The 22948-nt window shown below is 31.9% G+C and overlaps 2 protein-coding genes across 2 annotated transcripts; one reads left to right on the top strand and one right to left on the bottom strand.

Annotated features, from left to right (window-relative positions):
* The first annotated feature begins 919 nt into the window (after positions 1-919).
* On the top strand, positions 920-9065 carry LOC123697479 (zinc finger protein 333-like). Its single transcript, XM_045644008.1, has 10 exons — positions 920-1136; positions 1283-1473; positions 2341-2402; positions 2539-2725; positions 3497-3792; positions 4044-4633; positions 5759-5872; positions 7202-7350; positions 8283-8377; positions 8862-9065. The coding sequence occupies exons 1-10, from the start codon at positions 1032-1034 to the stop codon at positions 8999-9001; spliced, it is 1929 nt and encodes a 642-aa protein (XP_045499964.1). The 5' UTR covers positions 920-1031; the 3' UTR covers positions 9002-9065.
* A 1245-nt stretch (positions 9066-10310) lies between these two features.
* Positions 10311-14290, bottom strand: LOC123697428 (upstream stimulatory factor 2). Its single transcript, XM_045643945.1, has 7 exons — positions 14166-14290; positions 13938-13981; positions 13692-13787; positions 13453-13530; positions 12936-13057; positions 12121-12305; positions 10311-11588 (listed from the first exon to the last, which is right to left on the bottom strand). The coding sequence occupies exons 1-7, from the start codon at positions 14222-14224 to the stop codon at positions 11423-11425; spliced, it is 750 nt and encodes a 249-aa protein (XP_045499901.1). The 5' UTR covers positions 14225-14290; the 3' UTR covers positions 10311-11422.
* Positions 14291-22948: the final 8658 nt, after the last annotated feature.

Below are 22948 nucleotides of genomic sequence, written 5' to 3'. Positions count from 1 at the left end.
ATGATATTACGCTAGTCAGACTCGCATGTGAGCTGCGCACAAGAGAAATTATTTGAAAGTTACAAGTTATTAATCATAACACACTTTTATGTACCTATCTAAGTATTTGAAGGCAATCCTTCATTTCATTAGAACCATAATATTTTGCTTCGGATATAGAACAGTATTAAAATATTGAATATAATGTATAAGGAGTTTAAGCCAGACTTTTCTACCATTTTTACAATAGGGCCAATTTAGTTTCTACCTTGGCCGTAGGACTTATTTCGTGGCGAATAAATATTGTATTGTTTACTCTGTAGTTGCTCTTCTTTTTAACCGACTTCAAAAAAAAAGAGGAGGTTATCAATTCGGCCGGTATTTTTTTTATGTATGTACACCGATTACTCCGAGGTTTCTGAACCAATTTACGTGATTCTTTTTTTGTTCGATGAGGGATGATGTCGAATTATTGGTCCCATAAAAATTTTTTTCGGTTAGGCCCAGTAGTTTTATTTTATGAGCTTTTTTGTCTGTACTTGATGACTATTTGAAATGTACAAAGTATAACTTTGATTCACTTCCCGGTAACCGATTGAGTTGAAATTTCGTATACGTTTGTAAATTGGATAGCTACGAAACATTATCATGACCGATTTGATGATGGAATAGGAAGGTGGCCATAGGAACTCAGTAATATATTGACTCAACCACAGACTCAACTTTATCGAGTTTGGGCTCGTTTGATTCGTGTCAAATCTATTTTATTTTTTACTTTTGCGTTTTTGAAGTCGGTTGTTTTTAACAAAGCTATTTTTTTATCTACCTATTCGAGTTTGACATTGACACTTGACAAAAAATATCAACTGATATCAACTGCATAATTCAAAATGTGATGGTGCAGGTGCACCCCTTATATTACTTTACTCTTTGTGCAGGTGGCTGGTGGAATAAAAAGTTTTAAACACTAAACAACACAACATACTTTACAACAAAACAGATTTACCAAATTTACCGTAAAGTTGTATTTATGCTATTTCAGTTTTAAAAGTATGGAAGGTATTTGCAGAGGCTGTTTACTTAAATACAATGATTCAGAGTTTAACACATATTCTGAAAAGAACAGGAGACTGTTTGTTTATTCAACCGGCATCCAGGTATCAACTGTTTTGTTAACATTTTTAATTTTCCTAGACCTATTATTAACGATTCATTAAAATTTTATTATAGAAATAATGTTATCCATTATTGCATATATAAAATATAAACGATACTATTGATTATCATTTGCGAACATTTCCAGGTGAAGAGAAATGATGCTTTCACATTTCAGCTCTGTAAAACATGCTATTCTTGTATGAAAATATCATGTAATTTTAAGAAATCATGTAGAACTTCTGATAAGAAGTTGAAAAACTTTTTGTATTTGAAAGAAAGTGGTGACAGTGTTGATTTCAGTACATTCCTAGTTAATGACGATTCTTCCAAAATCAGGTAAATATAAAATTACATTTCTTATTTTAATATCTAACCACAAGTATTTAGTGTTTAAAATTCCAGCTTTCTGAAAAGCTTGTGATAAAAGCCAAGGAGCAAAACTTCAGACAAGTATGAGTTGAATAATGCAGATGCATGAGTGGAGAGAGGAGATTCTCCTATGGAAAATCTTGAAATATTTAAATGAAATGAAATGAAATAAATTTATTTGTCCACTTTATGTTTTTCAATTAAAGTACGACAGTGGATCCCAAACTAAGTGAAATACTTGTGTCTTGGGACCCTGAGTTGCGCTTCTTGGTTATATACATACGTTATGGACAGTAGAGAGTTAACAAGTAGGTAAATAATCTAATGTAATGGAAGTTAATACAATTAATAAAAAAAATAAAAGAAAAACACAAAGTACATTATTTTGCGGTTTGCAGCACGCGTGTTCGTGATAGTGTGTGTGTGTGTGTGTGTGTGTTTGCGTGTGTGTGTGAGAGTGTGTGTGTGTGAGTATGTGTCATTGTTTGTGAGTGAAGGCATGTGTGTTAGCTCAGTGGTCCTTTAAGTAATTGTTCGGTTTCTTCAAAAGATAGTGTTTGTAACCATTTCTTTATGACTTTCTTGCATGTGTAGTTCGATAGTAGTGTTATGTTACAATGTTTGTTGACACTATTTTATATCCGAGGAAATAAAAATATTCCATCAAAAATAATTAATAATATAAATAATAATTTTCTAACAACATTAAAAGACTCAAAAGATTGCATAGTTTGTGCTCAATCTGATTAGGATAAAATTATGTAATATACAATTTCATTTATTTAATTTTTTACTTGTAAGATAATCATAATTACTATATTACTCTGTTTTCAGGTACCCAATAAATGATCAGTATGAAACACTAAACTTTAATAAAAACAAAGATGATGACAATGGTAATTATATCATACATAGTAATTACTTCTGTGAAGACAGATTTTAACCACGCCACGTCACGGCACGCCACGCCACACCACACCACAGCTCATAAATACAAAATATTATACGAAAAAACTTTAAATTGCCTTTCAGTATCAACATCAACAAGCATTCGTAATTTCATGAAGGACATCCTCCAAGGCGATGAGATACCAGATAATGAGGCTCGTATCATCAGTGAAGTTATAAAGGAAGAAGCCGATATATCTGATAATTCACTAGACTCGCATTGGCTGCAGGATGATGTTTCGGTTGATACGGAATTTAGATTGGATTTTAGGTGAGAACAGAATGTTATTTCATATTGATGTTTACTTATTTTATAATGTTTATATTAGTGTGTGAAAGGCTAACTATTTCATTTCCTAATGCGAAATACTTTTTTTCCATGGCTAAATCTAAATTTTTAAGCGGTTCGGATCGACATTCTCTTCATTCGGATTTCATTCGAACCGCTAGGGACTGGAACATGCTTCCTGAATCTGTGTTCCCCCATGAGTACAATATGGGGGTCTTCAAGAGGAGAGTGAACAGGTACATTCTAGGGAAGCAGGCTCCATCTTAGGCCACATCTCAGCTTACCATCAGGCGAGATCATGGCCAAGCGCTCCCCTATCGCAGCATAAAAAAAAATCTATCTGAGTTTCAAAATTCACCAGATTTGGTTCCACAGTTACACTGTGAAATCTTAGATAAGAGGCAGATGGTGTGTTGTGAGTGTCACTTTTAAATTTGTAATAAGAAAAAGGATGATCTCATAAAATCAACTGAGATCTAGTGTCTTATATGCCTTGTCTTATCTATACTAATATTATAAAGCTGAAGAGTTGTTTGTTTGTTTGAACGCGCTAATCTCGGGAACTAGTGGTGCGATTTGAAAAATTCTTTCAGTGTTAGGTGTTAGATACTAGGGCTACTACTACTATGGGCTATCGCCCATTTATCAAGGAAGGCTATAGGCTATATATCATCACGGTAAGACCAACAGGAGCGGAGCAATGCGGGTGAAACCGTGGGGAACAGCTAGTATATTATATATCTTTGTTCACAGCTTCAGTCCATTTTCAACTCCTCGGTCAATTATAAACGATCATTGTTACACATCTCAACAAACAAATCATGAAGATAATGAACAAACTTATACCAAAGGAAAATCAACTTCCCCTGACGCCATTTGCACAGAACAAAACGAATTTAACATAGAAAATGACAAAAATCAAGAAGATGATGTGAATTTTGTAAATAATGTACAAAATAGATGTGTTATTGATAAAAATTTGGAGAATGCTTTGAAAAATGATGGGACTGATAATTTTTCGTTGGATGCTATATTGGCTACTCCTCCAAGTAAGTAGTAAGTAGATTTATATTGACTTGAAGTACACAACACTATAAAATATTTTTATCAATTAAAGTAATAGTCCTGAGTTATATGGCAAAAAAGGGTGTATTTGTTAATGTTATGTAGAAATAACACCATATTTAAACAAAATAAAACTTAGTCAGAAGCTGTTATTTAAAATGATTGTGCATAAACATAAAATTGTTATATTTTTGTTGTAATAATCACGGTTTTCATACAAATTACCATATTTCAGTGATACCAAATGCATGGGCACCATCAACACCTACTATAAACAATATACTGTTTGGTGAAAAACTTGAAGATGTTCACAAATCAGGACATAATATAGAGAAATTCGAAGAAGTGGAAGGCACAATCAATGTTTTGGATGAATTTATAACATTAAAAGATTTTACAAACGATTATAACCAAGAAATTGAAATATCAAATCAGGAAACTCCAGAAGATGTTAATTTAGTACAAGATAAAAGTATAGAAAGTGTTAAATCAAATCATGAATCAACTCAAAATCAAAGTGAAGATTCTAATCAAATAGAAACAAGTGTAAATGAACCAGAAAAATATATACAAGAATCAAATGTAGTTTTTAAAAAACCATTATCGCCTATAGAGAATAAGTGTTCTATAGAGGAAAAGTATTGTAAAATGTGTGATTTGAAATTAAAAACCGTTAGAGGTCTTCAGTTACATATGAGTAAAACGCATAAGTTAAAAGTCCTTGTAAAGTCTCAGTTTAAGAAAGAACTCATGATCTGTGATTACTGTGGGAAAACATTTTCTTCAAAGAAAGAGTTCTTCATAAAACACATTGCGTTACATATGGTGAGTTTTGCATGAATTTCATTTCCTACTCCCAAATTGTAAAATAGTATAACGTATTTCATTAAAGGAACGAATCTTAAATGGCGGCGCTTATCATTCCCTCTCGCTTACACACGGCCGTACGGCATGCAAAAAAAAAAAAAAATAGGGAAAAGTAAAATCACTAAAATGTATTTGATTTTCCGTATATGGTCTTTATCATAAATTTACAATGACAATTATGTATTTGCGATAGTAATATTAGAATTTGTCATAATATGTTCTTTGGGAAAAGTTGTTCGGTTTTATGGGCTCATTACGAGTACTATGGGGATTTTGTTGCATTATGTAAACGTAAATATGGTAATTCATACAAAAATACACAAATACCATAACAAAACAGTTTGTCAACAAACAAATTGAAATAATTTATAAAATAGTTTGGAAAATCCAAAAGTGCACGCCTCATAATCTCATCCTTTAGAATAAAATTGATTATTTATACACTATAAATATAAAAAAGAAATAAAATAAAACAGTTGGAAAAGTAAAGAAAGCGGTACCATAATAATGAGCTATTTTTCTTGTGGCCCCACCTAGATGTGAAACTGCGCAGGTTTAAGGGACTGACTACCAACTTATTTTTTTAAACCTTGGCTTATAGTATAAAGAATCGAGTTTATAATGGTGAATTTTGAGTACACTATAAATATAAAAAAAAAAAAAAAAAATAAAGAATATATATATAGATATACTAAAATTATGGAGAACAGTCGATATTTTTTTTTTGTTTATTTAATAACAATTAAACCACATCGAATCAGACCCTGAAAAATGCAATGCCTCTATTCCTGAGCATACTCAAGCGTAAGAGAAAAAAAAAGACTCGATTAGTAAAGTATTTCGGTCGCTATCGTGTTAACAAGAAAATCCTCCGCACATACAGACACACGGACGTCCAAGACAGAACTTTTTTAAACTGTTTTTTAACTAGTTTAAATAACAAAAATGACATCAAAAATATCATATTAAGCTTGATATTAACATTAAGAAAAAGATCTAATGAAATTTGAGTATCATCATTTTTTGCAGTCAATTAATAATACCCAAAAATGTAAAAACATAAAAATTGTTTATATTTTGCAGAATCCTGATTTGTATCGCTGTAATATATGTTCATTAACATTCAGTACGGAAGGACGGCTTAGAATGCATCAATCAACACACACTGGAGTTGTATCTAAGAAACCCGTAGAAAAGGCATGTATATTATTCAGATATCTACAGTGTATATGCTTTATATTGATTACTAGCTGCGCTTCACGGCTTCACCCGCGTGCCTCCACTCTTGTTGGTCAGCGTAATGATATATAGTCTTCCTCAATAAATGGGCTATCTTACACCGAAACAATTTTTCAAATCGGACCAGTAGTTCCTGAAATTTGTGCGTTCAAACAAACAAACTTTTCAGTCAAATATTCCAATATTATGACAAATTTAATCTCAATCGTATAGGAGAATTTAAAGTCATTTTTTTAACGCGTAATTTTTAATCTTTTGCCTTTAGATAGATCCATCAGACATACATTTTTTATTGCAAGACGTTTTTTTCGTTGTTAAATAGGTGCCAGACGCAATTTTTATTTCAAAATAATTAAAATCTCATCGAAATAAGTGAAATTCCATCAACATGAGTCCCCGTGAAGGATAAGTAATCACTGTGTTATTTACTTATACTATATAAGTATAATATTCATTTTACTATTTACAATTTTTTTGCAACAATCTACCATGGTGCCTCCTTTTCCCAACGAACCTCAAATAGGACGTTAAATGTAAACTTGATAAAAACCAAATACATATCATCAAATTCATATTAATACCCAAAAGTGTAATAAATATGAAAGCATCTATTAAAAATATTAGTTTACTAATTATTTAATATAAGTATTAAAAAAAGATAATATAATATAAGTAATAAAGTTATTAGTTACTTATCTTTTAAGCGGACTCATGTTGATGTAATTTCACTTATTTCGATGACATTTTAATTATTTTAAATAAAAAATTGCGTATAGCACCCATTAAACAACGATTAAAACATCTTGCCATAAAAAAATTATGTCTGATGGATCTATCTAAAGGCAAAAGATTAAAAATTACGCGTCAAAAAATGACTAAAGTTAAGTATATCTTCCTGTGCAGATAAGATGCGCACTAATAAACGCAACCACTACCGCCAGCCAGACAGCCCGGACTCTAACCGAAATAGCAAGAGAAACAGCATATCAAAAATCCAACTATACTAAAATAACTTTTTTTAAAACGTTGGTAGCTCCCGTACCACAACTTTTATTTCTGCCAAAAAAACCATTCGAAAATTAATCCCGCTTTTTGCATTTCCTGAAAATATGGCAAATTATAATATCTTATATCACTGATAGCCTATTTAACATTTTTACTTGTACGTAAAACTTATCTATAGATAAGTTAAATAGAAAACCCAGAAATTGTACAAGCGGCTACACAAGTGGCGTTTGATTTTTCATTTTATTATTACTCATAATATCTTGAATATATTATTTTCAGAAATTCATATGTTCAATTTGTGGAGCGTGTTGTTCAACAAATTCCAATTATGTACTGCATTTGCGGAGACATAGCGGCAATTATCTCTGCAAGTGCGAAGATTGTGGCGCCGGCTTCTATAGGAAGGGTGACCTTGCTGTACATATGAGGTAATAATAAGCATAATAAACAAACAAAAATACAATTAAAGTTATTTAATAAACATTTAGTATCATATCCTATAAATTCCGATACTACATTTAAGATAATCGTAGGAAGGGTTAACGAGATACATTAGTATATTTGTTTATCTTTTGTGGAATTACTCATTATATTGATATTTTACCACAATTTCATATATAAAAATTATTCTACGATTTCCTTTCCGGCTTTTCCCCTCAATAAATTGTCTTTTTAACCGACTTCAAAAAAAAGGAGGAGGTTATCAATTCAGCCGGTATGATTTTTTTTTAATGTATGTACACCGATTACTCCGAGGTTTCTGAACCGATTTACGTGATTCTCTTTTTGTTTGATGCGGGATGGTGTCGAATTGGTCCCATAAAAATTTTATTCGGATAGGCCCAGTAGTTTTTATTTTATGAGCATTTTTGTCTGTATTTGTAAATGTTCCAAGTGCAAGTTTGAAGTCGGTTGTTTTTAACGCAGTTATCACTTGTTAAGTTGTTATAATTAAGGAATCACGGGGCGGTTAATTTAAAGTGAGTATTTATTAGAATTTAGAAAAAATTGACAGAGTTAAAGGACAGACATCTGTCTTACATCGAAGTTAAGTTATATATAAATCTCGTGTCACGTGTTTGTCAATGGACTCCTAAACCACTTATCCGATTATAATAAAATTCGCACACCATGTGCACTTCGATCCAACTTGATAGGATAGTTTAAATCTCAAATCGTTTTAGAGAAAGCGGGCGAAGCCGCGGGCGGTAAGCTGGTAAATTTATGTAAAAGATTTTAAGGATGTTAGTTTCACGTTAAAATAGTATTTACTTGAAAATTGAAATTTGGTACAAATATTGACTTTCAGAAGGGACACAGGCTTTTTTATGAGCTAAATAACCAGTTTTTATTGTTACAGAAGTCACACAGGAGAAAAGCCCTTTAAATGTAAATATTGTATTAAAGATTTTGCAAGACACGCCACGCTCAATAAACACATGAAACTTCATACAGGTTTGTTGTATATTTTTTATATGTGAATATTAAATATTACTTGATTACCTATCTAATAGGCCCCCTTCACAGTGGGCAACTATGGGCGAGTAGGGCCAATCACGATAGTAGGCATGTCTATGATCGGCTGTTTTATTAATAATAATTAATCGCCGTAATGGCGGCAAACATCGACGATCATTTGTTGGGCCAATGTTGCCCATTGTGTTACAGGGCCCATGAGCTTTGTTTTATTTTTGTAATATCAGAATACTACTACATAATATTTTCTCTTTTTTGTTAGACCATGATATTATTTACAACACTTATGATTGAATCAAATTAAAAATATTTTGCTTCTTCAGACTTTGTTTAGCTTTGTGTTATTTATGTACTTACATGTATAATTTTATATTTCTTTATGTTTTGTGTGTGTGTTGTGCTGTCCTTGATAAATAAATGTTTCTTTTCTTTTCTTTTTCTTTTCTTTATATTTGTGTTTCAGGGGAGAAGCCTTTCGCCTGTAAGTTTTGCGGTAAAAAATTTACAACTTCGTACAATTTAAATGTACATCAAATGAGATCAGTACAATGTATGCAGATACAAGAAAAGCTGGCATTTTCAGACGTCCCGGTGGAAAACTGACTATAACTCAGATTTTTTTATTGTGATATTAGAAAACTAAGAAAATAAATCATTATTGATCATGCATTGGTTTACTTTATTGTACCCTAAATATTATAATTTCTTATTATTTAATTGGACTTAGAAGTCCTTGGCAACATATTAGACTATTACAGGCTGTATTAATATAAGGGTGTTATTTAAACGGTTAGCAAAATATTGGTATATTTGTGAGCAGAAATATGTAATTGGTAAGCTAAAATTAATAGTTGGACAGCAACTTGTGTTCAAGCCAATATTTATAAATCAGTCTGCAATGTTTATCATTCTGAACAGCACTTATTTTTTTACAGCTAAGTCTAAGGGGTGTAGTCGTTGTGTAGGCGATTATTCCGTTACTATTGCAGATAATATAAAAAAACTTTAAATTGTTATAAATAATAACTTTTTAAAAATAAAACGAGAAAAATCCAAGTGTTACATGAAACGCATAGGTACCATTTACGGGATAATCGCCTGTGGGCACAACGATTTACACACAAAACTGCAATGACTGATCTATACCTAATTAAAGAGTCTCGATGACTTTTTAATTATTTTGAGAGCTTTATGGCGTCTGCTAAGCTTTATGGCCCACAGGAAGTGTCTGGGAGTAGGTACTGACATCCCGTAGCCAGTTTGTGTTTAAATTGCTGATCATTGTCATGCTTATTTACAGAACACGAATAATTGCAACCCGATTTTAATTATTGCTAACAAAATCTTTGTATGATGACAAACATATTATATTTTATTAGCGGTTATTTCTTGCAAACCATATTTTTAAGTTGCATACTCAGTGATTACTTCTCAATATATTATGTAAAGATTATATGTACTAGGTTTCCGCCCGCGCAGTCAAAGTAAAAACCGCACAGTTTCCGTTCCCGTGGGATTTCCGGGATTACGTCATTTTCCCGGGATAAAAATTTTATCAAATTATGTCCTTTCTCGGGTATCAAAATATCTCCATACCAAATTTAATGAAATTGGTTCAGTAGTTTAGGCGTGATTGAGTAACAGACAGACAGACAGAGTTACTTTCGCATTTATAATATTATTATGGATTTAATTTGATCTACGCGCGTGAACTAGGTGTGGGGCGTGGCCACATCTATAAATATTTTAACTGCAACTGCCATTTGCGCTGAGAAATATTTGCTTGCCACAAATGAGATTTTGAAAGTATAAAAAAAATTTCAAGGAACCGGGGCGTGCAGTTAGTTCTTAATAAAATTTTAAAGTACCTATTAATATATTTTGTGTTAATAGGGCAAATGAAACACCATAATTCTACAACGTCGTATAATTTTTATTGAACGTTTGGACCCAAGAGCACTAATGTATTTTGTATATGATTCTCTCATTCTATCATTCGTGTGCTTTTGGGCTATCAAGTGATATGGAACAAACAATAGATTTTATAATAATATGTACAAAATTAACATTAACTAAGTTCTTAAATATAAATAACATTAGTGCCTCATTTAGTATTCAATCACAGAAACTTGAAGGCATTTCAACTTTCAGAAGCTATTTGTCATCTAATCAGACCTGCTGGTTTGGTTTGGCTTAAAATTTTTGACATGAGAAATCAATTATATATTTAAAAAAAAAAACAATAATCTTAATAGTAACAGGTATAAAAATATAACTAATTTTACAACAAATACTGATTACTTAATATTATGGTTGTTTTACAAAAAAAAATAAGAACAAAAAAAGCATGATTCCTAGATTCACAAAAAATAAATTAAAGACCATCCATCATTTATGATATATGGTTATCGAATTTTATTTCTACATTCAATCAACCTACGATTTATAAGAATTCTATAAATATAATTGCGTTCATATTTATTAATGAACACAACAAGAAGCTCTCGGCTTTTAAGTCTTAACCGTTTAATGAAATAATAGTGGTCTAATTCATGAAGTAGTGACTAAGTTAGGTTAGATGCCCTGTAAAAACTCGAGTGTCTATACTAAAAATAGCTTGTGGATTAATGCATTTTAGGAAATATCAATGAACATTTCATTATTTACTCTGGAATATTTTCTCTTACACTAATTGGTGTTTTGACATTATATAATTGAACCACTTACTCAACTTTTTCACTTTCTCTAAGCTTTGTATTATCATAGAATATGATCAAAAAACAATACTCTTATCAATTTAAATAAATCCATCCTAGATTTGCTTATAGCAAACAATTATTTTATTTTATTTATTTATTTATATTAAAACGCTATGAATTCACATGTATTATGACAATGATATAGAATGCAATACCCACCATTCTATTCATAGATAGCCACAAACAATGCACTAGTTCAACACAATCTAGTCAATGCCACTAACACTATTGCTTCAGCACCAAATTTAATAGTCTTTATTAACTCCTAAGATTTTTGTCCTTTTGCTCGTTGTTGTAAGTTTGCGACGATACAATTGTCAGCCAATTGCAGTCGCATGGAAGAGTTTTCTTTCCTTAGTTCCGATAATTCTTGGTTCAGCCTCAACACTTCTAATACTAGTTTATCATTATCAATCTCTAGCTTTTCTAATCTGAAAATAATAGAGGAAATAAAAGTAGTTTACAATCAAACAAAAAACAAATTTATCTCTTAGATTATAATTTTCTTTTATACCTATGATACAATTAATTCGGTAATTGTTCTCAAACAGATATTGTTCACATAATTATATTTGTACAAGGCAATTTTGCAAAACAACAAGTTACTGACAGGTACGGTAGCCAGTGTGTATTCAAAATCAGACTGTTAATAAATTAACGAGAAATAATGTGTTAAATTGATGGTACAGTTCTCAGTTCAACAGTTTAGAACCTTGTGAGTTTTAAACTTACGGTGTTTTTAATTTTATGGTGAACAAGCTTACCGCCCGCGGCTTCGCCCACTTTGTCTAAAACCTAATAAATTATATACTAATACCTTCCTCTTGAAAAAAACCGCATCAAAATCCGTTGCGTAGTTTTAAAGATTCAAGCATACAAAGGGACATAGGGACAGAGAAAGCGACTTGTTTAATACTATGTAGTGAATAGTGATATACAAAATAAAAATATGAAATAGCTTACTTCTTCTGTTTTTCCGTAAGCTCCGCGATGTGATCGCACGCCTTAGCAAGAATTCCCCCTTTGCTTGCACTATCTGGGTGACCAGAGTTAGGCACCATCGCAGCTATCTTTGTTATCCAGCTGTTTATTTTGTCTCTCCGTCTCCTTTCCACTTCGTTGTGAGTGGCTCGCCGTTTGTCGTCACGCTGATGGAATTAATTACATTAGTAATTATATTGCTAAGTAAGGTCCTAACATTAAATCCTAATATTTGGTATTATAACAAAATGTTAATAATTTTAATTGTCAACAGTTTCCACTTGCAGGTTGTTGTAGAAAACTTAACTAATGGTACTGACGGTACTAACGGTAATGGTACTTCCTGAAGAACTGTGTGGTTTTACACACAAATAGGATATGTGTTTAGATGAATATCGTTCAAAAAACTATACATTCTTTAAACTCATAAAATTATTATATTGTCACTTGTAAATAATTTTTCTAAAGTGTACAAAATAGCATTATATTTGTTTTTAGGCAAAATCAATTCTGAAGGGGTCAGTTACCTACAAAAATTCAGATGAAATTGATATTTTTGGTTTTATGGCATTCAAATGCTTTATAAATATAAATTTATAAAGAATAGAAAAAATTCGATCACGAGGCGGGACTCGAACCCGCATCCTTTCGCGCCATTCCGGGGCGGATGCTTGACCAACTCGGCTAGGGTCACGAGTGGCCGAGTTGGTCAAGCAACCGCCCCGGATCGAATTTTTTTTATTCTTTATAAATTTATATTCAGATGAAGTTGATAAAAGGGTGTTAAAATTAATTACCTTTCTGGCTGTCACAGCTTTAGCTTGTATTGGCTGTCGCCTCGTAATAACCTTCTTTTGAGCAGACGCACCAAATACTTCTACTGGATTACTTATTACATAGAACTCTCCATTAGGAAGAACTGAAATAGAATTTTTACATTTATCATTATTATTATCACATATTTTTTCTTCATTTATTATTATAACGATCATACAAAGTACTGCATAATACAGTTATGTTAGTGTTACTTAAGGATATTCACAGTTATTTATTTCATAGATTGCTGGATTTTAGTAATAAGGGTTTAACTATTTGATTGTTCGACCACAGACATAGTTTTAGGTAGTCTTCATTTGTATCTTTCATTAGTAAATAGTATTGAAAAACTTGCTAGCAAAATATAGATGTACTACATCTGTGCCTGGTGAATAGGTGCCATATAATGCACAATAATGTGTAAAACACTTTTGGACCTACCACAATAAACTAGTATTTTGATGGAATTGTAAGCACACTTTATAAATGGACACTTACCATGTGTAGGTGAATTAGATGCCATGTTTGAAGATTCTTCTCCAGTCATCTGTACCAATTTATAAGTCACAGCTCCAGCTATGAATAACAATAAATTATAATGAAGACTAAATTCATACAATATCCATGGATACATGAATAACATATAGATCAGAAGAATAATGAGATTATTTCACTAATCACTTTATGAGTCTATTGAAGGTGCTTACAAGGCATGAGTATGAATTAGTTCTACTTACACAAGTCTCTGAAGTTATAAGATGAACTATTATCGTCGTCATTGCCATCAAGAAACGTATGTGTAACTAGCTGGGACCTTTCACAGTCGCCGCTTCCTGGAACGTAATTGAATTTACTTTGTTATGCGTTAATTCAATAAAAATCACTTGATTGTACACTAAGATAATTAAATTGTCCTGCACGAAGTATCTATTAGTAAACAAACACACATGTATAAAACTGTTTACATTTTTTTTTAAACTCACCGAAAGGACCGCCTTCTACCATTCCCAAGTACTCCTTTTCATCACTGCAATATTATACGAATATTTTAAAATGTATAACAATAACACAAAATCTAATACAATAATATTGACAAGATGTTTGCTAAATCGCAAAAGTAAAAAGTTGACCTTCAATGGCACTTAACACGACTACAGTTATGTAATACGATAATATTTGTTCATAAATACAACTCTATTGAATCAATTTACCTGTTATCTATATCAAGAGAATTTTCATGGATGTCTATATCAACTTCCACTTTGGCCATTGCGCGTAATTATTTTTGAATTTTCTCAATTTGATCACGGGAACAAAATATATGGTCATGTGATGCAGTCATAGACAAAATAGGACAGATGATCAATACCGTTTTGTACTACAGATAACATAGTTATGTACTTAAAGGTGCGTAGACACAATAATGCCTTATATTATAATATATTTAATAAACATCAAACAATACTATAAAAAAACATTCAAGTTATAAGTTATTTTAATCTATTATTTTTGTACTGAATTTAAAATTATTCAGTTGCATTAACTTTGTGATTAACTTCAATTTTTACAAGGTAGCTATGTGCCACGAAATTCGTCCCACGGCTAAAGTATGAACTAAATTTGACAGATCGGCCATATTGTAAAAGATCATGAATTGCCCCCTTTTGGTTGCCCCCGTTGCCCCCATAACTCTTACGAAAACAAATTTACATTGTAGTACTTATATTCACAATTCACATATCGCCATTATCAACCGGAATACCTCTGTATGGGTGCTAAATACAATAGATCATAACTTTAATACATTATAGTAATGTTATACATGTTATTTTTGTTATTTATCTTTTAAATAAACAAATAAACATCCATAATACTCTACTCAAACTAAGAAATTGATTTTTTTAACTCTTTTCAAAACTATAATATTTTGGGGTCATTTAATTTGAATATAGGTAATTATTGGTAACAATATTTTAGGCACCCGCAGCGCCGCTTTTATATGGGACTTCTTTCGTGTCGAAATCCTTCAAATTTATGTATATGTAGATGTCTGTGAAATTGTTGCTATTTTAATTTTTTGGCATCAAAGTTGCGGACTATTAACTTTAATTTGCTTGTTAAGCTATTGCATAGCTTCTATCGCGGGCCTTGAGCGCGGGGACCGAATCGAGAAATTCCGTAACGAAAAAACCTCACGCTCCCCACTCCGACGGGCGGAGGTGTGGCTTGAAGGCATAGCAAAATTTTGTTAGATAGGTACATGTTTGATAAGTACAGAAAGCGCAGATTTTTTTGATCCAGACGTGATATCTCTACGTCCACGGGAAGCAGATGAAAAAAAATGGTACACTCCTGTTAAATCCAAGATTTTTTGCTACAATCAAGATATATTATACTTATCATTAATAACTTTTGATGCTAAACCTGATAACTAATATAACAAGTACATACCTAAATGTTAATTCCAAGCTTTATGCCTATGGACTAAAATTTGTTAAGTCCCAGTTACCGCGTATGTACCAAAAACATGAGATACCTACATGATAATTATTGCAACTTATCAGATTTGGATTTATATTTCCAATTTGGTATAGATAACGGTGACTACTAAATAATTAAAATACAGTGTTATTTTAATGTAAAAATCTATTTATTTTCAAAATAACCACCTTTAGCTTTAATACAAAGGCTTAAACGTTTCCTGAAGTTTTCGACGATTTTCCGTACCTTATCTTCAGATATTGTCCACTCACGAGTAAGTGTTGCCTTCAGCGCGTCGACACTTCTGTGTGAAGTTGCACAGGCCCTCGCCTCTAGAATTGACCATACGCAATCCATTGGATTAAGGTCTAGTGAATATGGAGGGCATTCCTTGGAACTTATGAACTCTGGGAAATGGTCCATACACCACTGCTGCACATTTGAGGCCCTGTGAGATGGAGCAGAGTCCTGTTGAAAAGTCCACGGTTGGTCGCCGAAGTGCTGCTGGCTCCAAGGAAGAACTACACTCTCCAAAATATCGCGTCGGTATATTTCTTGATTCATTTTCACACCTTTTTTTAACGAAAACGAGAGGAGTTTTTCCTGTTGCGCAAATGCCACGCCAAACCATGATTGAATCAGGTTTTTGCCGATGGGGGATAATTGATGTGGCTCCAGGGCGACTAGAAGAGTAAACTCTATCGTTTTGGCGGTTATGAGACTGTTCAATCGGAAAAATTTCTTCATCTGTGAAAAAAATATTTTTCCACGCTTCACCAGCGGAGGCACAATATAAGACCAGTAAGCGACATATTTCAAGGAGTATTTTTTTATCTTTATCACCTAACCACTGCGCTTTTCGCAACTTGTAGCATACAAGCTGCGAAAAGCGCAGCGGTTAGGTTAACTTTAGCTCATTTTTAACAACTCGTTGCAACGTTGAATGACTTACACCTAAATCACAGAGTACATTATTTTTTGACCTAAATCTCGAGCCATTTTTCTTACCTTGGCGATTTCTATTCTAATTTGAACCAATCAGCTTCTGTTTTGGAAAACTACTCAGATAGCGAAGAAGATTATGATTAGGATCCAAATGAGTGATTCTTTTATTTTGGTATTTATTTGATATGTGCCTTTATTTAAATTTTTCTTTGCATGTACACTCCTGTTAAGTCCATACTTTTATTAAAATTAGCCATAACAGTGATTCCATTGTGAAATTAACTTAGAAATAAATAAATATACCTAACAAAAATAACGTAAAATTGTTTTAATTAAATGAATAGCAATGAAATAATTATTATTTTTATTTTGCTCATTTTGAGATAAGTCCATTCCACTGCAGTATTTTTTTTTTGGTTAAAATCTGATAAGTCCATTATTCGCTAAACTAATGCGTCAATTTTGTAAACTATACAAGCGAAAATATGATTAATATATGATATTTCATTAAAGTATGACACAAATCATTTATATCTTATATTCGATTTTTAGCAGCCAATAATGTGTTAAATTGCTTCTCCTGAAAATTTAACTTTTTGGAGTTAACAGGTGTCTCCCAAATGCCACAGAAATAAATTTCACACGATATATGTACCTACCTACCACACATGACACAATATAACAAAAAAAAATAAAGAACTTTAAAACTAATTATTGATCCTTAAATTACCTATTACCTACCTATATTTTACAAATATATAAAAAAGAAGGGATAAAAAGACCAATTCAGGTGAAACGAAATTCCAGCCAGAAGCCCAGCTTCTAAAATAATGTCGCTTTTGATTTTGCAAATATGTATTTGCGTGACTATTCTGTAGTGAAATGTAAAACAAACCTCACGTGAGCCGACGTTTAGCCGGAAGGCAACCACAGACAAACCTTTTCAGACCCTTTGGATGCCCTCGGGACGTAAAAGGGAAGTGCAGGTTGGCTTTTGTTATGTTGTGGCTGGTGTGGGATTATACTAACTACGGAGCATTATAATAGTTTGGTTTAGCGATTTATCGGAAAATTTATATTTTTTGTTATATAAGAAATAAATTTTAATGCATCAACAATATTACCAATTGTTAATTTAGGTACTTACTAGCTTTCCGCCCGCGGCTTCGCCCGCGGCCGCGCAGTCTAAGAAAAACCCGCATAGTTCCCGTTCCCGTGGGATTTCTGTGATAAAACCTATCCTATGTCCCGGGGTAAAAAGTAGCCTATGTCCTTTCTCGGGTATCAAAATATCTCTATACCAAATTTCATGCAAATTGGTTCAGACTTCAGTAGATAAGGCGTGATTGAGTAACAGACAGACAGACAGAGTTACTTTCGCATTTATAATATTAGTATGGATTATCTGGTATATTAAATTATATTAAATATTTAGGTATTCAAAATCAATCGAGTGTGTGAAAAGACAGTTTAATTATTTCACTAACACAAGCCATATTACGAAAGATGTTTGTATCTGTTTTAATTAAAATTTCTATAAAGCAGAATTTAGAGACTGACTGATTAATATCTTACCTAAAGTTTATCAAGTGTCAAAGTAATTTAGTTCAATTAAGCAAGCTAGATTACTTCTAACTTGAGTCATCAATCTAAATAATAAACAACAAACGCATGCATTGTTTACCCAGCGTCTTTTTATTAATTTATTTTCTTTAGCAAGTAAAACAAGAAGAACCAATGTAGTATTCATATACTATACATGCATAATAATACCTATATAATTATATATTTTAATTAATAAAATACGACAATTATCATTATCTACTATCTAGTCATAAGCTAAGCATGAGACTGGCAATTAACTTATTCGGTTCACTATGTCTTCATTTGATATAAATAATTTAGTACAGAACCAATTTTTTTTGATAACTATCAGTATTAACAGTAACTACACTTAGAAACTTAGATACTTTTATGAAAATGAAAAATACAATCCACACTCGACACATTGCCTTCGCATTCATATTTTTTTGCGGTTTTAACTGCGTAATTAATTAATTCCAAGAGAACAGCTAATAGTATAAAAATGTAAATACGCCTCGTAAAACTGTTTATGCAAATCATAAAGGAGCAAATTCATTTATTATTTAATCGAGTGGCAAATTACCTGGTATGATTAAACGTATTATCTTTCTAATTTGACAAGGTGTGATGCAATATTTTTATTTTATTTTATTATGTGCCGGAATTGATTTTAAAGGTTTTAAAAATATTTTCATGAAATTAAATTTTACTTGTTCACCGTATAAATTCTATTCTGAGCAAGCTGTGTCTCGATTTTGCCCGCTTTGATCCACTCCTATTGGTCTTAGCGTGATGACATCATATCCCTAGCCTTCTCTGATAGGTAAGTGTGTTATCTAACACTGAAATAAAATTTCAAATCGGACCTAGACCTGAGATTAGCACGTTCAAGCAAGCAAACAAACAAAAAATATCTTCAGCTTTACAATCAGTTTATCTTTCAGTTATAGCAGTATATTCAAGGATTATTATGAAATATTTTCGGATGTTAAAGAAGCATACATGCGTAAATTACCAGATAATACAGAGTACCTATATAAATAATTGGCTTAGATTTAACGATATGAGGAAGAAAAGGATGATGTATTAGGGTCTTTTATTCTCAAGTTTCGCCGGTATCTACCTACTTACATTATAAATTTTCCTGTAATTTCCATTTATATTTATAGATTATATCTGTGAGTTTTCAGACCTTTTGTTATATTCAGTTATATTAATAACTCAGCCCCCGGAATCACAGACACAATAGAAAATCTATTGTGTCGTGGTCCGATCGGGCCTCTCGGGCACAGAACAAAATATATACTCGCTCGGGGCTCAATGGGTTAAATGTTAAAGAAGAGTTTCCGTTAATGTTATCAGTTATGGTGGTGGAAATCAACAAACTACAAAATACATCACTGTAGCAAAGCTACAGATTACTACATCATAATATTTAATTTTCATCTTTGAAGAAGTAGACATTTTACACTTAATTTAAAATTTGGTGTATTTATTTAATGCAAATTATAGATACCAAATTTTAAATTTTACCTATCCTATCCCAGTCATTAGTCATTTAAAATACTTAATCGTTTTTATATGTATATTTTAATAAAGTCTATGTAATCGAAATTCACTATATTATGACGAAATCAATTTATACTAAGAAGTTCGTGAAAAAACAAGCAATCAATCAGATTCTGGTTAAGCACATTAGTAAGTTACTCGCATAGAGAATGATTTCGTGATTGATTGACCCAACATTTTTATACTATTCCTTTGAGTTATTCGATTCGATAGAAGGTAAACGGAATTTTTAGTAACTACCTGCATTTTTCGATATTAAATTTACTATACAGCTTCCTATGTTTTAGGTAGCTGAGCTTTTGATGAAAAGTTCTTATCAACTTACTTATAAAAGTGTTTCAAACCTAAAAAAAGATCTATTCTTAAATTATTAATCTCTCTATCAAAAAATTCGTTGAGTCATATTTCGAATAAAAAATTGGTAAAGACTTGTAAAATTGAATTTTAATTCCAAATTCATGCATTACAAATTTAAATAATATTATATTTCACAATAAAACCATACTAAAACTAGTAAAATAGTTACCTACCTATAGTGCCTACAAGATAAAATATGATACATTAGCTTCCGCCCGCAACTCCGTCCGCGCGGAAAAATTAAGAAAAATTAAGATTAATTTTTTTTCTACGTATTTTTTCGGGATAAAAAGTATCCTATTTTATGCCCAGGATAATAAGGTATAATTATACCAAGTTTCATCGAAATCGAACCGTTAGTTTTCACGTGATGCCTTCACATACAGACAGACAGACGGACAGACAGACAAAGATTTTTTTAATCACATATTTGGTTTTGGTATCGATCCAGACTGCTATTTATTGTTCCAATATTTTCAATGTACAGAATTGACGTGTAATATTACATGTACGTTAAAATATAGAGCTCATTTTACATTTAAATCAATTAGAGCGCTTAATTACAAAGCAAGTAACAAACATAATGAAATCCCGATTCAGTAAAATGGGCCAATCATTTTATAGGTCGTAAATACGCCAGCATTTTCGCATACCCATCAAAAAGTCATTAGAGTGACCCACAAAACTTAATGGCGTCCCGCTCAAAACATACACCGTATATCTTTTACACTGTTATAATCTGTGTCTATTATAGTTTGAACTAGATGAGGCAAGTGCATTTTATAAATGTGTCACTTTTGGTGTTTAAATTAGGAGCAATGCTCATATATCTTAATTGTGACGTAGTTAATGTGTTCGGGATTGAGCTAAGGGCAGAAATGTACCTACACAATGTTTGAACATATCGCAATGTTTATACTGCGAGTGTGCTTCAGCAGCAAGTCAATATGTATATTTGCATCTCGTTAGTTACCAATTTGATAGGAAATCGTCTTTAAAGTACGCATATAGGAAGAATTATTCACGCAATCCTTCCATTTTCTAACAAGGCGTATCCAGATGCATTATGAATGAATTTAATTTCCAATACATTTTACATTTAAATATTATCATAACTGCAAATAATAGCCGTGCACGCTTATCAATTATCATTAAGTGATGAGACTGCAGCTTTACTTCGATGCATAAAAGTGCGAAGTGTGAAAACGTGTGCAAGTTTTTGTTTTTGTATCATGTCCTTTCAAGAACAAAAAAACTTTTACAGTCTGCCGTCTTCAGTTCACAGTAGATATTGTTTATGCAATCTTCATGCATGAAACATTTTAGTTTATGGTGTACAATGGAGTATGGACATATTATTATAAAACATATTAGTAGGTACCTAAATTGCATATTAGATAATATTAGCTTAGCATTAGCGTATGGAGGATTCGGCAAATAGAAAGATACATTTCCTTGTGTGTTTGAAAATACCTAGTAGTTACTTAATTATTTACTTTACTCTAAATTTTAAAATAACATTCTCCGCTAAGCTACCTACGCTAAAATAATTCTGTGTTAAAAAAATTCACTTCATTTTAAACTTTATTAAACGTTTCGAAAAGCTCGTTCGAAATAAATATAATATTAATCTGCACTGGAGGTACCTAGTTCATGAACTTGTCCAGTAATTAGTCAACGTCACTTGACAATGGACGGTTTCCTTCATCTGTTGTCCGCTGGTTATTTACAAGAGAACCATATTATAAACGGTCTCTTTTGTGATTAATTATTAATATTTCTTAAGCTTTTGTTCAAACGCTCAAAACAGTTGTGCTGGAAATTTGTCTGCAGTGGAAATATTTACTTAAACTTTATGCGCTATGGTTAAGAACAATGCGCATTATATTCTATTGAAAAAATAATTAAGTCAAACTAACAATGCACTATATTGTTACTCTGAGAGTCTCTGCTCACGCAATTATAATATAACTAGCGGTCCGCCCCGGCTTCGCCCGTGGTACATATTAACGTTTTCTCTACATAAGAACCATCCTCGTACTTCAAGGAATATAATAAAAAAAGAATTATCGAAATCGGTTCAGCCGTTCTCGAGTTATGGAATTACAACGAAAAGTGGCATTGATTTTTATATATTAGATAATATTATATCTTTATTAGTTTTATGATATTTTATTTTAAATTAATGTAGTTGCTGCCTACCTATATATTATAATTTAGCATATCTTGACTAGGTGGTAAAACAGCTTTATGCAAATTGGCACCAGCATTTTAGGATTTTAAAGCGAATTCATCATTCAACAAACAGTGATTTTATAACAAGCTTAAATCGCCAAGATGTCTAGACATTTAACTATGAAATAAGCATCAACATTACCATCCTATATAAGATGCCCTGAACGAATGATAAATCTGTTGAAGGTGGGAAATAAATCGCAGGCAAGCTTGTTTGATTGATGAGGGAAATTTCTTCGGTCTTGAACGGTTTTCATTAATTCGGGAGTCGGGTAGACCTCCCATGGTACTTAACCGTTAAATAACCTTGTTTATGCATGGAAACTCGTCCTATAAACCCGTGTGGGCCAAATTTGATTATGACCTTGAAAATTAATCCAATCTTAAAGTGCAACTCCTATATTCATATTCGTATTTGGAAATTCATGTGTTAAAATTAAGGACTAAGTACATATGTGTATATTTGAATGAATTCGCTGTGGTCAAAATAGTTCACAAAAAGCTACCCGCTACGGCGACACTAACGAGATCAATGAAAAACTTGAAAAGCTCACTATTCTATTCTTACTTTATTTTTATGTAGGATGGAATACAATAACAAGAATGTGACTCATGTGAAACATAACTTTTTATGCCTCAAGTTCGTAAGTCTAAGCATAATATTTATGCTGATCCTGTAACCAAAATACTGAATATGTCTACATCATCCTTTACTACAAAAACCTTGCGAATATAAATGGAATATTTGAAATTCAAATGAAATGCTCGTGTATTTTTTGGAAACTGAGGTCTGATGTAATAAAAATATAATTTATTGTAGGTT

This window comes from Colias croceus, chromosome 14 (assembly GCF_905220415.1).
Source record: "Colias croceus chromosome 14, ilColCroc2.1".
Classification (NCBI taxonomy): Eukaryota; Metazoa; Arthropoda; class Insecta; order Lepidoptera; family Pieridae; genus Colias; species Colias croceus.
Note: the sequence above shows the minus strand (reverse complement) of the source record. Positions and strands in the feature narration are given on the sequence as shown.